A 14,793-nucleotide genomic window follows, 5' to 3' on the forward strand; every position below is an offset into this window, starting at 1 on the left:
AACAGGTGATCAACATCTGTCCATAGAAACCAGCTCTCTTTAATCTCTCCATAGTATGAAGTTCATCAAATACACAACCCAATGATTTTTGTCTTTGAGTTGATATGCTGGTGGACTCAGCCAAGTAAGCTTGAACCAAATTGGTTGACACTTACAGGATCCTTTTTAAAAAATAAATTAGTTGTTTTTATTTTTTACAAAAAAATTGTGTTTCTAAGGCACAAATTCGTGCCGATACACATGGCCCGATACAGCCCGCACATCGTTAACCGATCCGATGACAATCTCCACTAGGCCGTTATATATGTATCGACCCGGGTGCAACGTAGGGGCAATTTGGTCGTTTAATAAAATCCTCGTGAAAAACCCTAAGACCACCAAAAGCCCTGTTGCGACTACGTCGACTACTACTGCTACTAATTCTTCAAATCCCAAATTTATCCTGGTTTCTCCTGGAAGGAGCGAGGGCAGGGGGGCGAGAGAGACAGAGAATTGAGAAGTCGAAGGAGGAGGAGGAAAGAAGAAGATGGTGTCGGGATCAGGCGTCTGTAAGCGGGTTGTCGTGGTGGACGCGAGGCACCACATGCTTGGGAGGCTGGCGTCTATCCTGGCGAAGGAGCTCCTGAATGGACAGAGGATCGTCGTGGTGCGGTGCGAGGAGATCTGCCTCTCCGGGGGGCTTGTTCGCCAGAAGATGAAGTACCTCAGGTTCCTGCGCAAGCGGATGAACACCAAGCCCTCCCACGGCCCCATCCACTTCCGCGCCCCCGCCAAGATTCTCTGGCGCACCATCCGCGGGTACCATTTCTTGCTGTTTCCCCCTATTTTTGCATCTTCTGGTTTTCATTCTTATTTATGGTGTTCGAGTTGATTCGATTTCGGATTGTTGGGACGTCGTTCCGGATTCAGCATGATCCCCCACAAAACCAAGCGTGGCGCTGCCGCTCTGGCGCGGTTGAAAGCGTACGAAGGGATTCCGCCACCGTATGACAAGAAGAAGAGGATGGTCATCCCTGATGCCCTCAAGTGTGTACCCCTCTCTTATTCGTTTTTTTTTTTGTTCTTCTCTTGGTCTCCCCATGCTGTTTGGTCGTTTTTTAGGTTACTTCGGTTAATATTATGATGTTGAGTTGTCCATATTGGTTTAAAATTTTAGGGTTTTGAGGCTTCAGACTGGGCATAGGTACTGCTTGCTAGGTCGTCTGTCATCGGAAGTTGGGTGGAGCCAGTATGATACCATCAAGGTAATCCTTTTCTTCTCTGTTATGTAATGTGAAGCTTTGCTGGTTTGATTGCACGCTGTATTCACGCATGAATTAATATCTGTTTGTTAAAATATGCTTATGCTGGTGTACTCTTGCGCTTTTTTCTCCTCTTGTTATGTCATTTGAACATGTGCACTCCCTGTTTATTTTTTTTTACGTATGTAGTGGTGAAATATTGCTCTTTGTGATAATGGAAGCTAAACTTCGTAATGCACGAGAAGTATATGAATAGGATGATGCATGTTTTTATGGGCCTTCTTCCTGCACTCTGATGGCCAAAGTCTAAAGAAGTCGGGGATAATTAGGTCATGAAGAACAGAATGTGAGGAACGGAAAAAGCAAAGGAACGTATAAGTAACCATGCATGCTTATGAGACTGCGAGGCCTTCTTTAAAGGCCAGTTGAGTGGAAGGCATGGTGCACCGTTGAAGAAGTTATGCAATATGAAAATGCTGCTATCAGTTTGAGGTTCTCTTTGTGTGCTATAAAAGCTAGCTTCTTTGTAAGTACATCAAGTCTCCATTTGTTGAGTGTGGCAAGACAAGACTAAGGCCCTATCTGAGATATGGTCACCTTTTCTTGAATAAGTTGTACTTGTCATGTTATGCAGACTGTAGTTGCAGCTGTTTCTGCTTATTTCTTGGTATGGGATCCACTTGTAGTCTTGATATTTTTAAATCTGTTCCCCTTTTTCCAGAAGGGAACAATGGTGCATTCAAAACTAGATTATGGACAAGGGCAAATGACATTTGGAGGAGAATTCTACATGTTAAAATTTTGGGATTGAATAATAAGAATGCTCCACAGCATCAATGAGCTGCAGATTACGTTAGTGACATTTAATAGGACCTTAGTTGTTTAAATCTGGACTAGTCTGACTGGTCAGTTTCAGTCAGTTACCGGCCGGCCTGTGCTTCAAAGTTCAAATCAGGGATTTATTGGCCAGAGTAGTGAACTAGTCAGTCTAGTCGTTGATTAGCTGGCTAATCCCTGACCTACAAATATACATGTCTTCATTGTATAAATATGTCTTTTTTGTATTTATTTCCATTCATTTATTTATATTCAACTGACTTGGACCAAGTCAGACTGACCAGTCCCGACTAGTTTTTTAAGGGTCTTGAGGGACCTGTGTCTGCTTTCTGATTTCTACAACTTATAGTAGGACAGTTTCAGACATAATGGATGTAACAAGTTTATGAAGTAGGTTGGATCCACAAGTTAGCATAGCATAAACTGGTAAACCTTATGATATGCTGTTACTTTCTGGAAAAAAACACCATTGGCAATTTGGAGTCCCATACCAGTGAGGAATGTTGGTTCTTACTTTTTAAAATTAACAAAGAAGTGCATCCACATGTATCGTTTGTAGGACCCTCACAAAGGGGAGGTTGTTGTGGATTGACAGTCCTTGCAATTAAATTTAAAAAGTTTCCCTTTCCAAGATAAATTTAAGCAGGCTCGTTTTTCCCTTGCACAGTATGATTGACACGTTATACAAAAGTGTAACTATATTTTAAGTATGGAGTGTCATGTTTTAAACTCAAATCTGTTATTTTGTTTCACAAGCTTACTGTTTCTTAATAATACTTTGAAATTCTATGTGTACATGTGTAACTGTGATATGCACCTTTACTTTCTTTAGGCTTCTGGGTTCTAGACATTTCTCTGCTTTATCAGAATTGGGGGGTTTACTGTTATTTCATGAATTAACAGAATATTTAGCAAACTAGAGTGTCTTGAACAGAACAATAAAGAGTTGACAGCTATGATCCTAATTGGGATTGTTCGTCATGACCTTGAAATTGTTCTTCTTGCATGTCAATGTGACTTATTTTGTAAATACTAAATAGTGGAATGCATCATGCAACTGTTAGTCTTTTTGTGGCATGTTCAGCAAACTAGAGTCCTGCATCATGCAACTGTTAGTCTTTTTGTGCCATGTTCAGCAAACTAGAGTCCTGCATCATGCAACTGTTAGTCTTTTTGTGCCATGTTTAGCAAACTAGAGTCCCTTGAACTGAGTAGTTGAATGCCTGTCAAGTTGGAGGCTTAAGCAGGCCAATTCAGTTCCGTTTTAGAACAGATTTTGCAAGTCCCATCTTGGATGAGGCCTCAATGAGTCCTCGACTTACTGTGAGGTCTATCCATGTCAGGTCCAAGTATGCCTTAAAATTTTTAGATCCATTTGAGTTGATGAGTTTGAGCTATAACTGTTTCGGTATTAGCTAGGTGGATATTCATTAACCTCATTTTTTTTAATAGACCCTGACTGGATTCAATTCCTGTATGTCATTGGTTGGTTATGGCTATTTACCATTGCCACAGTATTTCTGTGAAATTAAATTTGTCTACAAGACCATAGATATTCTAACCTTTGTACTTATCAATGTTTAACACCATATTTTAGAAAATTGTTATATCTGTAAGTGCAAGAAGATGTCTCCTCTTTTTGAACAACTAAAAGTTATCTTTTTCCTAGTTGATGCTATATACGAGTAATGTTTTGAATTTTAATATAGCACTTCTGAGGTAAGAAATTAGCATTGATCTAATCTTGATCAGAATTCAAATAGAGTTAAAAGTTAAGATAACAATTTGGAGATGGTTAGGTTGATATGGAAAAAGCACGTGTTAAGTTGGTTTAGGTTAGGATGTCAACTGTTTAGATTTGGGTTGGATATAGCTGTGCCCGTATCTGATTAATTGGATCTGGCTTGGTCTGACTTGCAGTGGGATGTTGGGTTCTAACTTCTAACATAAAATACAAGTTGTATCTGAACTTTTACATGTAATTGGTTTTGGATATCCATCAAAATGGATATTTACTGGTTTCTCTAAGAAAAACTATAACCAGTCTACATCTGATTACTGATCAGATGTGATTTTCTTATCTGATCTGAACTGCATATTAGGCTATCTCCAAATACTTTTACATTCCCCGGTTCTTATGTAAAGGATTGTATGTGAAAGGGAATGTCATGTCTTCAGGCTTGTATTGGTTTGAGTTTGAAAAATCAAGTGCACATGTGGGTTGGATAACAATGTGCATTGAACCGGGTGTTCAGTTCAGTATGCTATATAGATCTATTGTAGGGCATGTGTCTTTCTTGTTATGGTTCAGTTTTCTTGGGGCATATCAACCCAGTAACTTGCTCTGCTTCGGTTTGTGCTGCTGATGAGAGATCAAAGAGCGAAGTTTAAGTTGGTTTTATGTGTAAGAGGGGGATTGAGAGAGAGAGAGTGAGAGAAAGAGAGTGTGTTTTGGTGTTGTGCTGGAGTCTGTTTTACATGCATATTGTATCAACTTCCATTTAGTATAATTTCTGTTGCTTGAGTGAATGCTTTTGAATCTTAAAGATTAAGTGGGGTGTCCATTCACGCCAAGACATGGTAAGTCAAATGTCCTGAAGCAAGAGACCTTGGCAACCTATTGCAGCATGTCATCTCCTGGGGAAACCAGTTCTCTCTTTTCTGAAATGAAGCTGGTTATCTGGGGAAGAGGTTTTGTGTGATAATATGCATTAATCTGGTGTTATTTCTGATACAAAATCCCATTGTTGCTGCTGCATGTTATGGAAACCCGCTCCCCCCCACCACCAAAAAAAAAATGAAAGTGAGAGAAAGGTACCTTTTGTAGATTTTACGGTTTATGGATCTCTCAAATATGCATATGTACCTAGTACACGTTTTAACCCCATCTCCCCATACGTATAGCAAATGGTAGCTGTAGTCCTGCCTGTAATGGGAAAAAATGTCATTTTCATTGGCCAATTTATCCTTGTGATGTTTAGTACTCATTTTTCTTGTTGTGAGTAATATGTATTGTTTGAATCTCATCTATCAAATCTTACTGTAGGAACTGGAGGCAAAGAGAAAGGCCAGATCCCAAGTCATGCATGAGCAGCGGAAGCAATTGAGAAAACTGAGGTCCAAGGCTGAAGTGGCAGCAGACCATCAACTTGGGGCCCAACTTGATGTTCTTGCACCGATAAAGTATTGATTTTACCGGAGTGTCAATTTTGCGTAGAGCATCAAAGAAAGTCAACGTTCTTCTTGGTTTGTTGCTGCTGTGGGTTGAGATGGAGTTTACAATTATTTTGTTTGTGTGTTGTCTTTGAATTAGATCCTTGGTACACTCCGAAATTTACCATTTAGAACATCTTGAGTTAGAGCTCACGTGGATGAGGCGGTTTTACATTTTTATAACTTATAAATAGTGCGTTATTCAGATATGCTCTTACTTGAATCCCGCCTTCTGTCTATATTCTAGAAAAGCTTCGTTTTATAATTTATTAGCTCGAACTATAACTTTGTTGATAAGTGGCAAATAGCGCATGCCTTCACCATTTTCTCGTTGGAGTTGACTACTTTTTTGCTCGTCAAATTTTGTCTTTGTACTAGAACCTTGCTACTTCGAGATTTATTGCCTGGTCATCAGTTTTTGCAGGTGCTATTCTACTATAATACATACAGTGTGTTCTCACACATTCTTGTGATACATTCTAGTTGATGGTATATCATGGTTCTATTCAGGTTTTAAAGTAGCTTTGGACCCTGGAAACAAGGGTTGGGAGAGGGCTTCGGACCCTGGAAACAGAGGAATGGGCACCTCCCTTACGCAAAGCACATGGGATTACTGGTCTTTTGGTAGGTAGCAGTGCTGCTACGTCTCGCCACGCTGGGTCTGCACTGCTGCTTCTCTCTACGCCAATCTAACTTGGGTCTTGTAGTGTAGGTCACCTTGTGCAACAGTTTATAGCCATGGGATCACTTGTAGCTGCAACGTTGTTAGAGAAGTAAATCGATTATGTGGGATGGATCACATCTGAAGAGGTGAAGTGCGCTTCTCACCGCTAGGAGCATTTCATGGGCATTCGCCTCAGCCAGTTGGTATCTTTCTATTTTTAAAAAAAGAAAAAATCAAACCTCTCTCTCTTGGCAGCCCCAACTTGTGGCTCCCATTAAAGTTTTCTCTCTATATTCTATTGGTGACCTTGTATATATATATCTCTCTTTCTCTTTCTCTCTCTCCATTCCATTGTAGACTTGGAGTGGAACAGAAGGTCGAAATGCCCACCAATCAGCCCTTGGAAGCCAAGGATTTGGTTACTCTCCTTTGTAACATCTGTGCTTTCTTAAAATCACCCTGAGAACCACTGGTAGCCTTTCAATAGTCACCAGTTCTAGACTTGGTCGTTCAACTGCTGCATCACATTTTTTTTCTGTAGCTTTTGTAACAGAACATTATAAAGTGGATATGCACATGGTGTTCATCTTCTTATTTTGCAAACATGTGCAGACAAGCAAATATGTGAAAATATGTGATTTAGTGTAAACATTGGGAAAGATGGGCAACTTTATAATTCATGTGTTTCCATGATTTGTTAATGATGTATTCAGGGTCATAGTAGAGAACAGACCTGTCTACGAAACCTAGCAAGCTTTTCAAAGAGAACGCAGCAATGTGTAAGCTTATGCTAGAGCCACATCAATCTTAGCGTTGAATTTAGAAATTTCATCTTACAAAAGATGCAAATAACAAAACTATTTTTAATTTTTTTCAATTTTTAAAAATGGTTGTCACTTAGTTGTTCTTTTTCAAAATTTCGATAAGTTATTGACATTATATTTTTACTACTTTGATCCTGGAATTTATGCTTTAATGCCTCAAGGCTTACGTCTCTTCTCATGACAAGCTCAACGCCTCATTTTGCTTCATTGCCTTTAGCAACATTGCTTATAGCGTAGGTTTACAAGTTGGTAGAAAGTAAGTGCACTTCACAGCAGTAGCAGAATTACAGAGTGTGGCCGCCTTTCAAAAGTCTCATTGCAGAAGCTAGAGCCGGGTCCAAAGTCCAGTCACATGCAATGCCCACACCAGACTCATGTGAGCCACCCAAACTGCTCTTCGCCAAAAAAATCCCGGCCCCCAGCCATTAATTAACAGAGTTCTGCTGCTACCATTTTTAAGAGACCGCCTTAAAGGAGCATAACTTAGCTGGTCATGTTAAGGGTTTGTTAATAGCAGGTTTCTAGTTCGATTCTGTGGGCGCTATACTTGCATCGTAAGGTGGTGGGATGCAACATCCAAGTTCACGGATATATCGCTACCATCGCTGAATGGTAGGGATAAACTTCCCCCTCATCATCGGAGACCACCTATCTTACATGCATCATGGTAGGTGTGTGGAAGAAAACGTCTTATACGTTCTTCTCCATGCTCTCAGACACGCCCTTAGAGGTTCATGGCCAATCTTTGAACCAATCCTTCGTTGAATATTCAATGTATTTGCTTCTTTCATATGTCTCACGTCACCAGAATTCTTTATTATAACATCATGGTCTCCACTAGCATGTTACTTCTGGGACAAAAATATACATATGCCAATGGCGCATCATGTCATGTATTCTTGTTGTCACTGTGGCGTTTTTTTTATTGTATCTCAAAGGGAAACTGCTGGGGACATACGGCGAACCTTCAGGCTTCCAAGAGATTTGAATATTGATACTTGTCATATTCCTCCTGAATACGGATGTCAACAGATAAATAGAACTGGATGTACTTTTATAACCGTTTTTTTTTTATATTTACGTACTTAAATTTGAATTGGAATCCAAATATGAACAAAGAAAAGTCGTGTATGAATCTGAATCCAATCTATATCTCATTTTTACATTCATGTGTGAATCCAAGTCTACATTTTGAACCAAATCTGACCAATTTTTAAGGATGTTGGATATATGATATCTATTCTAAATTAAATCTGATTTAAATCCGAGTCCCATTCAAATATTTATGTATTTTCAAATATGAGCGTCCTTGTTCATCAAATCTGAACCAATCTGATTTTTTAATTGGACATTAAAGTTTTATGCATATCCATATTTTTGGTACGGCTTGATGGGATGTCTGATCCAAATCGAATAATTGATGTCCCTACTCTTGAGCACCAAAAGGTGTGTTTGATCATTTCTGATTTTTAGATTTGAGGCCAATCTAAGAGCCCTTTTATGCAGAGCCTGTAGCCGGATTTGGGATTTGTATAATGTGAAAGGGCTTGACTTCAAGTCCTTGAATCTCCTCAGTCGATGTAAACAAATGATATTTTTGTCATATCAAAATATTTTTTGGGCACTTGGAATGAAAGTTGTCATGATGCAAGCAAGTAGAATTGATTGAAAAAAAAAGGAAAAGGCTGTGGATAATCTGTAAGCTAAATAATCAGGTCAGGCAGCGCCGCAGCGGTGAGATTGTTCTCCTTCCTTTGGATTAATCAATTGAGAGTTGTGTACTGGAAAGACTCGGTCATTGAATTTTCCATTCCCTTTCTTTTCTTTTTTTTATGACTACCTTTTTACCGTTTAGCCAATCTTTCATAAACTGTTTGTTGCCAAATAATGCTTAAGCTGCTAAACTTTTAAGGGAAATCCAGTGGATTCCTATGTGAGGGGGGTGCATAGGGGTGAATTCAGAAATTTTTTATTAAAAAGAACTAATAATAAAGATAAATTTATGAAAATGGTGATCGCTAGACTTCGTCGGCCCAACTCGATTGCAATAAAAATACATTAAAAAGTAACCCTTTAAAGAATCAAAGACCTTACTTAATCTATATATGTAGTAAAAATACATTAAAAATTCATTATTTGAGCCAATCAAATCAACGAATCAACTCGCAGACCCAATGATTTGATCGTTTGTTGATCCGAGTTTGGGTAAGAGGTTTGGTAACCATGACTTAAATTTCTGATTTAAATTGAATATTGAATTGCATCCAAACCATTTATTGATCCGGGTTTGAGTCAGACGTTTGCAACTTAAATTCTGATTTTCTATCCCTCCTTGGATAATTGAAAATTGCTTGTGAAAAGAGAAGTCATGTGTTATTTTGCAAGTAGTGGACCACGTTTGACGCATTTGCTGAAGGAATTTACCAAGGGGAGAAAAAGGATGCGCAGGCTGAGAGCCTTGCCCTCTGCGGCCGTCCCCTCGTTCCAATGGACCCCTTCGTTCCCCCCCACTCTCTCTCTCTCTCTCGTAATAAATAAAGGCGAAGCAGGGAGAGAGGAGAGATGCTGCCCCTCCCGAGGCCTACGTTCGGCTGTTCCGAGAGTCCTAGTACTTTCTTGGAAGAGTCTAGAGAGAGAGGGGGGGAGGGACATTGGTGGAGTGGGCGGCTGAGAGGGGGAGATAAAGGGAGAGAGAATCAAAGCGAGAGTGAGAGGGGAGGAAATGGGGGAGAGGAAAGTTCGATGCCAACGGATTGCTTGCGATGCCATGTTCACGGAGGATGACAACCCAGAGGGATGCTGCAGATACCACGAGGGTGTACGTCTCTCTCTCTCTCTCTCGCTCTGTGTGTGTGTGTGTGTGTGTGTGTGTGTGTGTCTGTGTTCTTGGCTCAGACAACCACACCCTTTCCGTTCCGCTTTAAGCCTCGTCTTAGTTTTTTCTTTCTGGCCTTTCCTCCGCTTTTGATTTTCTCTTGTGTTCCTGCTGTTTTACCTTTCCGTCTTATTCCGAGGTTCTGATAATTATTCATTATTTTTATGATTACTGGTTTCGTTGTTCTTCTTTTTTGGGCCTTGACCTTGATGAAGGCTTGAGAGCAAGACCGCCAGTTTGTGCGTCTCTGTTTCCTTGGCCGCCTTGATATCATTTACATGAACCGGGGAAGGTGGCACCGACGACTTCTGACCAAAGCTTGATGTTTTGTGATTTTGTTCATGGAAAAGGCAATCATTTATTTGATATCTTAAAAGGATCTTGGTCGTATCAAATCTATTTGACCAATCCACGAAATGCCTAGAATTTGATATGTTCGTCTATAATCTTGCTTCAATGTTGTGTTCCTGGCGGAGGGAACTCTGGTGTTGGTGGATGGATTGGAAATTTAAGTTTGTGGATAGAACGGCATTTAATATTAATTGAGATAACTCATAATTACTGATGGGAGATAGACTTGCACTATCAACAAACAAGTTTTATTCGGTTGAAAAATGATTTTATTTGCTTATGGATAAAGATATATCAGTACACCGGTCGCGTAGGTTGATACCCAAATTGTCACTGGTTACCATCTAAAGCATGTTTCTGAACATATCGAATGCCATAGTTTCTTTTCCTTTTTTTCTCACTTCTTAACGTTTCCTGTTAAATTTTTTTGCATTTGTTTGGGCTTCTAGGAAAATTCTGTTGCCTGAAGGCCGCATGGGGCATTCTATGATGCTTTTTACTACCAAGGCTTGCAGATGTCTAATCTTTTTTTCTATTTTAAAGTGATATTTGGTGGTTTAATTAAAAAGGATAGTTCCTTGCAATCTATGGAAACTGCAAGCTGCATCACTTATTCATTTTTGGCATGGCAGCAAATGCGTCTGGACTAGCACTTGGTCTATCTCTAGGCATCTTCATGTAGAACTTGGAAATGTTTTTTCTTCTTTTAGATGCTACGTGCATAAATTGGATCTTCGGGAGTTTGCTTGGGAATGTATGTGTGTATGATCTATACAGGTGGTAAGTTTAGAAGATATTATACTTGAACTTTCAGACTGATTGGAAGGTTCAGTGTGAAGGCAAAGCTGTGTTGATGTCCTCCATTTAGTCCACTAGCGTTCCAGTAATTGCATTTCTTAACGTAAGTACCTGCTTACATTCACCTTGTAAGAGTTTGTATGTCAAGGTGAGATATCTGCATGATACTGTAATTTGCTTAAGAAAATTGAATTATGCTGCGGCCAAATTTCTGCTTTCTAGACAGTTTGAAATTCCAAATTCATGTACAGCGGCTATTTGAGAATATTTGTCATGGTTGTGTTTGAGAGGTTAACTTTAGCAAGTTAATGTTTAAACATAAGTAGGTCCTTCTTTTGTGAATGCTGATGGAAATTTTACTTTATGCATGTGCTTGTTTGGATCCCTCTGCTTCTTCTGCGAACTGCTTCAGGTGGTAAGCAAAAAATTACATTATAATATAATTTATTCTGGTCACAGTATTGGTCATTCATTTTTGTCTAATGTAACTGTTTATTAAAATTTTGGACAGCCAATATTTCATGACGGTATGAAAGAATGGAGCTGTTGCAAGCAGAGAAGTCATGATTTCAGCATGTTTCTGCAGATTCCAGGGTACAGTTTCTTTCTTTCTTTCTTTTTCAATTGTGAATAAGCGATATTCATTGTTGTCAAGATGTTTCTTGCATGGTCAAACTCATCTTTTCAAATTGGGTAGTATGGATAGTCTATTGATAGGATTTGTAGAACTTTGGACTTCAACAGCAGAGAAAAGTATTGCAGAACTTCTTTCAAAATGGCTAAGGTCCGTGCAAATATGCAAAGAGACTCCCTCCACAGATAACTTCTTCTTGAATCCTGAAACTGTCAGAAAAGGGGCCGCCGCATAAACACCAGTTGGGGCAATGGTGTTCCTTTTTTTATTTTATTCATGTTGGTCAAATATCTTTTCAATCTCATAAACAACAAGGTCAACCATTTACTGTATTGAATTGAATCCCATGTCTGATGTTTGCTGTGCAATGTGTTACCCATCCCTGATAACATTGTTTGTAATGATAGTTTTGTTTCCTATGGATATCTGCATCTTTTTATGGAGAATTTCTGTTTCATTTCCATAGGTGTAAAACTGGCAAGCATACTACTGAAAAACCAATAACAAAGGCTGCACCGAGCCCAAACAAGCCGATTCCTCAACCTTTAGCAGCCAAGGCTCCCACCGATGCGGAAAGAGCCAACTGTGCAAGATGTCGGCAGGGCTTCTTTTGTTCTGATCATGGTACTGGAAAATTCCCCCAAAAATTTCCAAATTGATGAATTAGAAATGGTGCATGAACAGTGTGAGTTATGATGTGGGTGGAATTCTGGCTTTTTCATCTTTTTTTGTGAAGCATTACTTTCAATGGATGGCAGAAGAATATATTTTGCAGACAAAGGGTGATTATGTATTCATGTAAATGATCCTTAGATACATTCACTAACTGTGCCACCTGGTATTTTGATGTCTTATTTGATGATTCTAACCAGATAACGTTTTTTTCGATGTCTATATTAGATTTTTTGAGCCGAAAGCTAAAGCATCAAATTTGGTGCTCTTATTAAGATCTGTTTTACATATCAAAAAATCTTTTTTGTTTTTTTAGATCCTACATTTTCTACATGTGAAGTATATTTATATGGTTGGTTTCTGAAAAACAGCAGATGGAGTGTTGGTAGGTTAGATAGTTGAGCCAGAGACCAAGATAAAATTGGATAGCAGCATATACAAGGATCGACAATGCCTTTTCTAAGTTTCCTGCAAAATTTAAGATGAACAAATTTTGTTATTTTGTTAGATACAGGATGAGTGCAACTCAGACTCACTTCATTCAGGCCTAATGTTGGGTCATGTTAGTGTCAGTAATGTACCCCTGTATGGTTTTGATTTAAGTCGATACATTGCAAGTCTGACAATACTGATTGTGACATATTACAGATTGCTCTGGTGCGCATGCAAGTTTTAGTGGAATACTTTCTGAGATCCTTTGGTGCATTAAGTTGTGAACTAAGCACGTTCATGTAAATTTACATCAAAATGTTTTCTAACGTTCCCTGATTGGCTGTTCTGATTTCAGGTGCACAAGTTAGGCAAGTTCTTTCCAAGGACTCCACGAAGCCACTAGTGTCCCCAGCAAATAGTGTAGCCAATGCCACGGTACCTCCTCGTACAAAAGTAGTTGACATTAACGAGCCTCAGGTCTGCAAAAACAAAGGATGTGGCCAGACATTCATAGAGAAGGATAACCATGAAGCTGCCTGTTCATACCACCCTGGACCCGCAATTTTTCATGACAGGATAAAGGGGGTGAGTTTCTATTGCATCAGTTTCTTCTGTTTTTTCTTTCGTGTGTTTCTGGTTAACTTGGTTACTGATGGATATGTTCATCGTCTTTGCTTGCAGTGGAAATGCTGCGATGTGCATGTAAAGGAGTTTGATGAGTTCATGGAGATACCTCCTTGTGCCAAGGGTTGGCATAATGCAAACCCTGCCTCGTAATCTTTTTAGTCTTGATGATTGATTTGTATCCTATGCACTTCAATTTGATATGCCAAGTGACTGTTAAGGCCAGCGAGTCCTCAAGCATATCGAACAGTAACTTGCCTGAAGATGTGTTTTTCATATCTCTTGTCGCTTCCATGGATGCAGGCACACGCACGCTCACACATGAGCACCTGCTTGTGTACCCCTGTATGGAAAGTCACATGCACTGGTTTTTTTCTTGAAGAATGCCTCCTGTTTCCTCGTTCTGGTCATTGGCTTGGTTGCAATGACATTGAAGCATTCAACCAGATGTAATGGATGCTCATGATTGTGGGTCTGGTTATCTTCTTCACTTGAATTGCTTAAATCATCTCAACTTTTCACTGTTTTGCGTATCCATTTTTCAGTGTTACTGATTGCGATGAAAAGAAATTAAAAAGGTATCCCTAGAATTCTTCAGGCTGCTGGGGTTGTGGGCCCCCTCCCCTTTTGTTGTAATCAATGGATGAAAAAATGAGTAACAGCACCATCAAGGGCATACAACTGTACAGCAAAATAAACCACCGGAGACCCTTATAACAGCCTTCTATAACGGGTGGTAGGGATCCAACAAAGAAACAAGAAAGAACATTACATCCAGTTACTAGCAGAAATCTCTGCTATTTCTGTACAGAACGGTTCTAAGACTGCCACAGCAGGGTTGCAGTCTCTAAAGTCCACATTTCCTGGATCACACAATAAATTGGTAACACTCATCCCCCTTGCACTATGAAGACTGACCGCTTGTTTCAGTTTATTTCTCTTAATAGGTTCATCCATCCCACTAACAGTCATCTCTCTTAACTCTCTTCACCTCACATGAGTTTTGAAAGTCTTTAGCGTCCCAGCTCTTCTCTCTGAAAATGTCTGGTCTGACTCCCTTCATCGACATTTCACCATTCTCCTTTTTGACAACAAAGGCAAGCTTTTGTAGACCTCTAAATTCCATGCACAGTAACTGTGCCCCAAGTTCAAAACTTCCAAATGACGGCCAGGGATCCGCCTCATTCGCACTTGCTTCACACTATTACTTATCTACTCGCTTTTCTCGTCCATTATGTATTGCTTATGAGATTACTAACATCATTCCACAACTGCCAGCATAAAGGCCTCCCATCTCAATTCTTTATAACTATGAATGCTTTTCATTTCTCTCCTTTAGCCCATATCATCATTGGGAATGTGAGGCGCCAGCATCTTCTTATCGATGCCGCCCTGAACCTTTTTCTCTAACAGCACTCAACGTTTCTTTCACATTTCTCACTTCCAGTTTCGCATTAAATTTGGGTCTTCAATAAGTTGGCATCTTCACTGTAGGTGATAGTAAGAATCGGCATAAACAGATTGGATTTGGGATGGAGAATCTGCTTCATTAAGACCCAAATTTGACTCATTTAACTGTGGATGAACCTGAATCTGGATCCAAATTTGATCTGCCTATCGAACCCAAA

The 14,793-nt window shown here is 39.6% G+C and overlaps 2 protein-coding genes across 4 annotated transcripts; both read left to right on the forward strand.

The window, feature by feature from the left end:
- Positions 1-396: 396 nt before the first annotated feature.
- LOC116250263 (60S ribosomal protein L13a-3-like) lies at positions 397-5,514 on the forward strand. The gene is made up of 4 exons (XM_031623862.2): positions 397-798; positions 910-1,026; positions 1,157-1,244; positions 5,125-5,514. The coding sequence occupies exons 1-4, from the start codon at positions 527-529 to the stop codon at positions 5,266-5,268; spliced, it is 621 nt and encodes a 206-aa protein (XP_031479722.1). The 5' UTR covers positions 397-526; the 3' UTR covers positions 5,269-5,514.
- A 3,723-nt stretch (positions 5,515-9,237) lies between these two features.
- LOC116250262 (cysteine and histidine-rich domain-containing protein RAR1) lies at positions 9,238-13,702 on the forward strand. 3 transcript variants are annotated; one of them, XM_050076701.1, is made up of 5 exons: positions 9,238-9,597; positions 11,315-11,397; positions 11,904-12,061; positions 12,897-13,126; positions 13,223-13,702. In XM_050076701.1, the coding sequence occupies exons 1-5, from the start codon at positions 9,502-9,504 to the stop codon at positions 13,316-13,318; spliced, it is 663 nt and encodes a 220-aa protein (XP_049932658.1). In that variant the 5' UTR covers positions 9,238-9,501; the 3' UTR covers positions 13,319-13,702. The 3 variants fall into 3 exon arrangements, with proteins under 3 accessions (XP_049932658.1, XP_049932659.1, XP_049932660.1); XM_050076702.1 differs by lacking the exon at positions 9,238-9,597 and adding an exon at positions 9,622-11,218; XM_050076703.1 differs by lacking the exon at positions 9,238-9,597 and adding an exon at positions 9,622-11,215.
- Positions 13,703-14,793: the final 1,091 nt, after the last annotated feature.

This window comes from Nymphaea colorata, chromosome 3, assembly GCF_008831285.2.
Source record: "Nymphaea colorata isolate Beijing-Zhang1983 chromosome 3, ASM883128v2, whole genome shotgun sequence".
Taxonomy (NCBI): domain Eukaryota; kingdom Viridiplantae; phylum Streptophyta; class Magnoliopsida; order Nymphaeales; family Nymphaeaceae; genus Nymphaea; species Nymphaea colorata.

Bases quoted from the DNA above. Each gene is read 5' to 3' on its own strand.
- LOC116250263 (XM_031623862.2), top strand. From the start codon at position 527: ATGGTGTCGGGATCAGGCGTCTGTAAGCGGGTTGTCGTGGTGGACGCG. The intron at 799-909 runs GTACCATTTCTT...TTCCGGATTCAG, and splicing joins CTCTGGCGCACCATCCGCGG to CATGATCCCCCACAAAACCA. The intron at 1,027-1,156 runs GTGTGTACCCCT...TTAAAATTTTAG, and splicing joins GTCATCCCTGATGCCCTCAA to GGTTTTGAGGCTTCAGACTG.
- LOC116250262 (XM_050076701.1), top strand. From the start codon at position 9,502: ATGGGGGAGAGGAAAGTTCGATGCCAACGGATTGCTTGCGATGCCATG. The intron at 12,062-12,896 runs GTACTGGAAAAT...TTCTGATTTCAG, and splicing joins CTTCTTTTGTTCTGATCATG to GTGCACAAGTTAGGCAAGTT. The intron at 13,127-13,222 runs GTGAGTTTCTAT...CTTTGCTTGCAG, and splicing joins TTCATGACAGGATAAAGGGG to TGGAAATGCTGCGATGTGCA.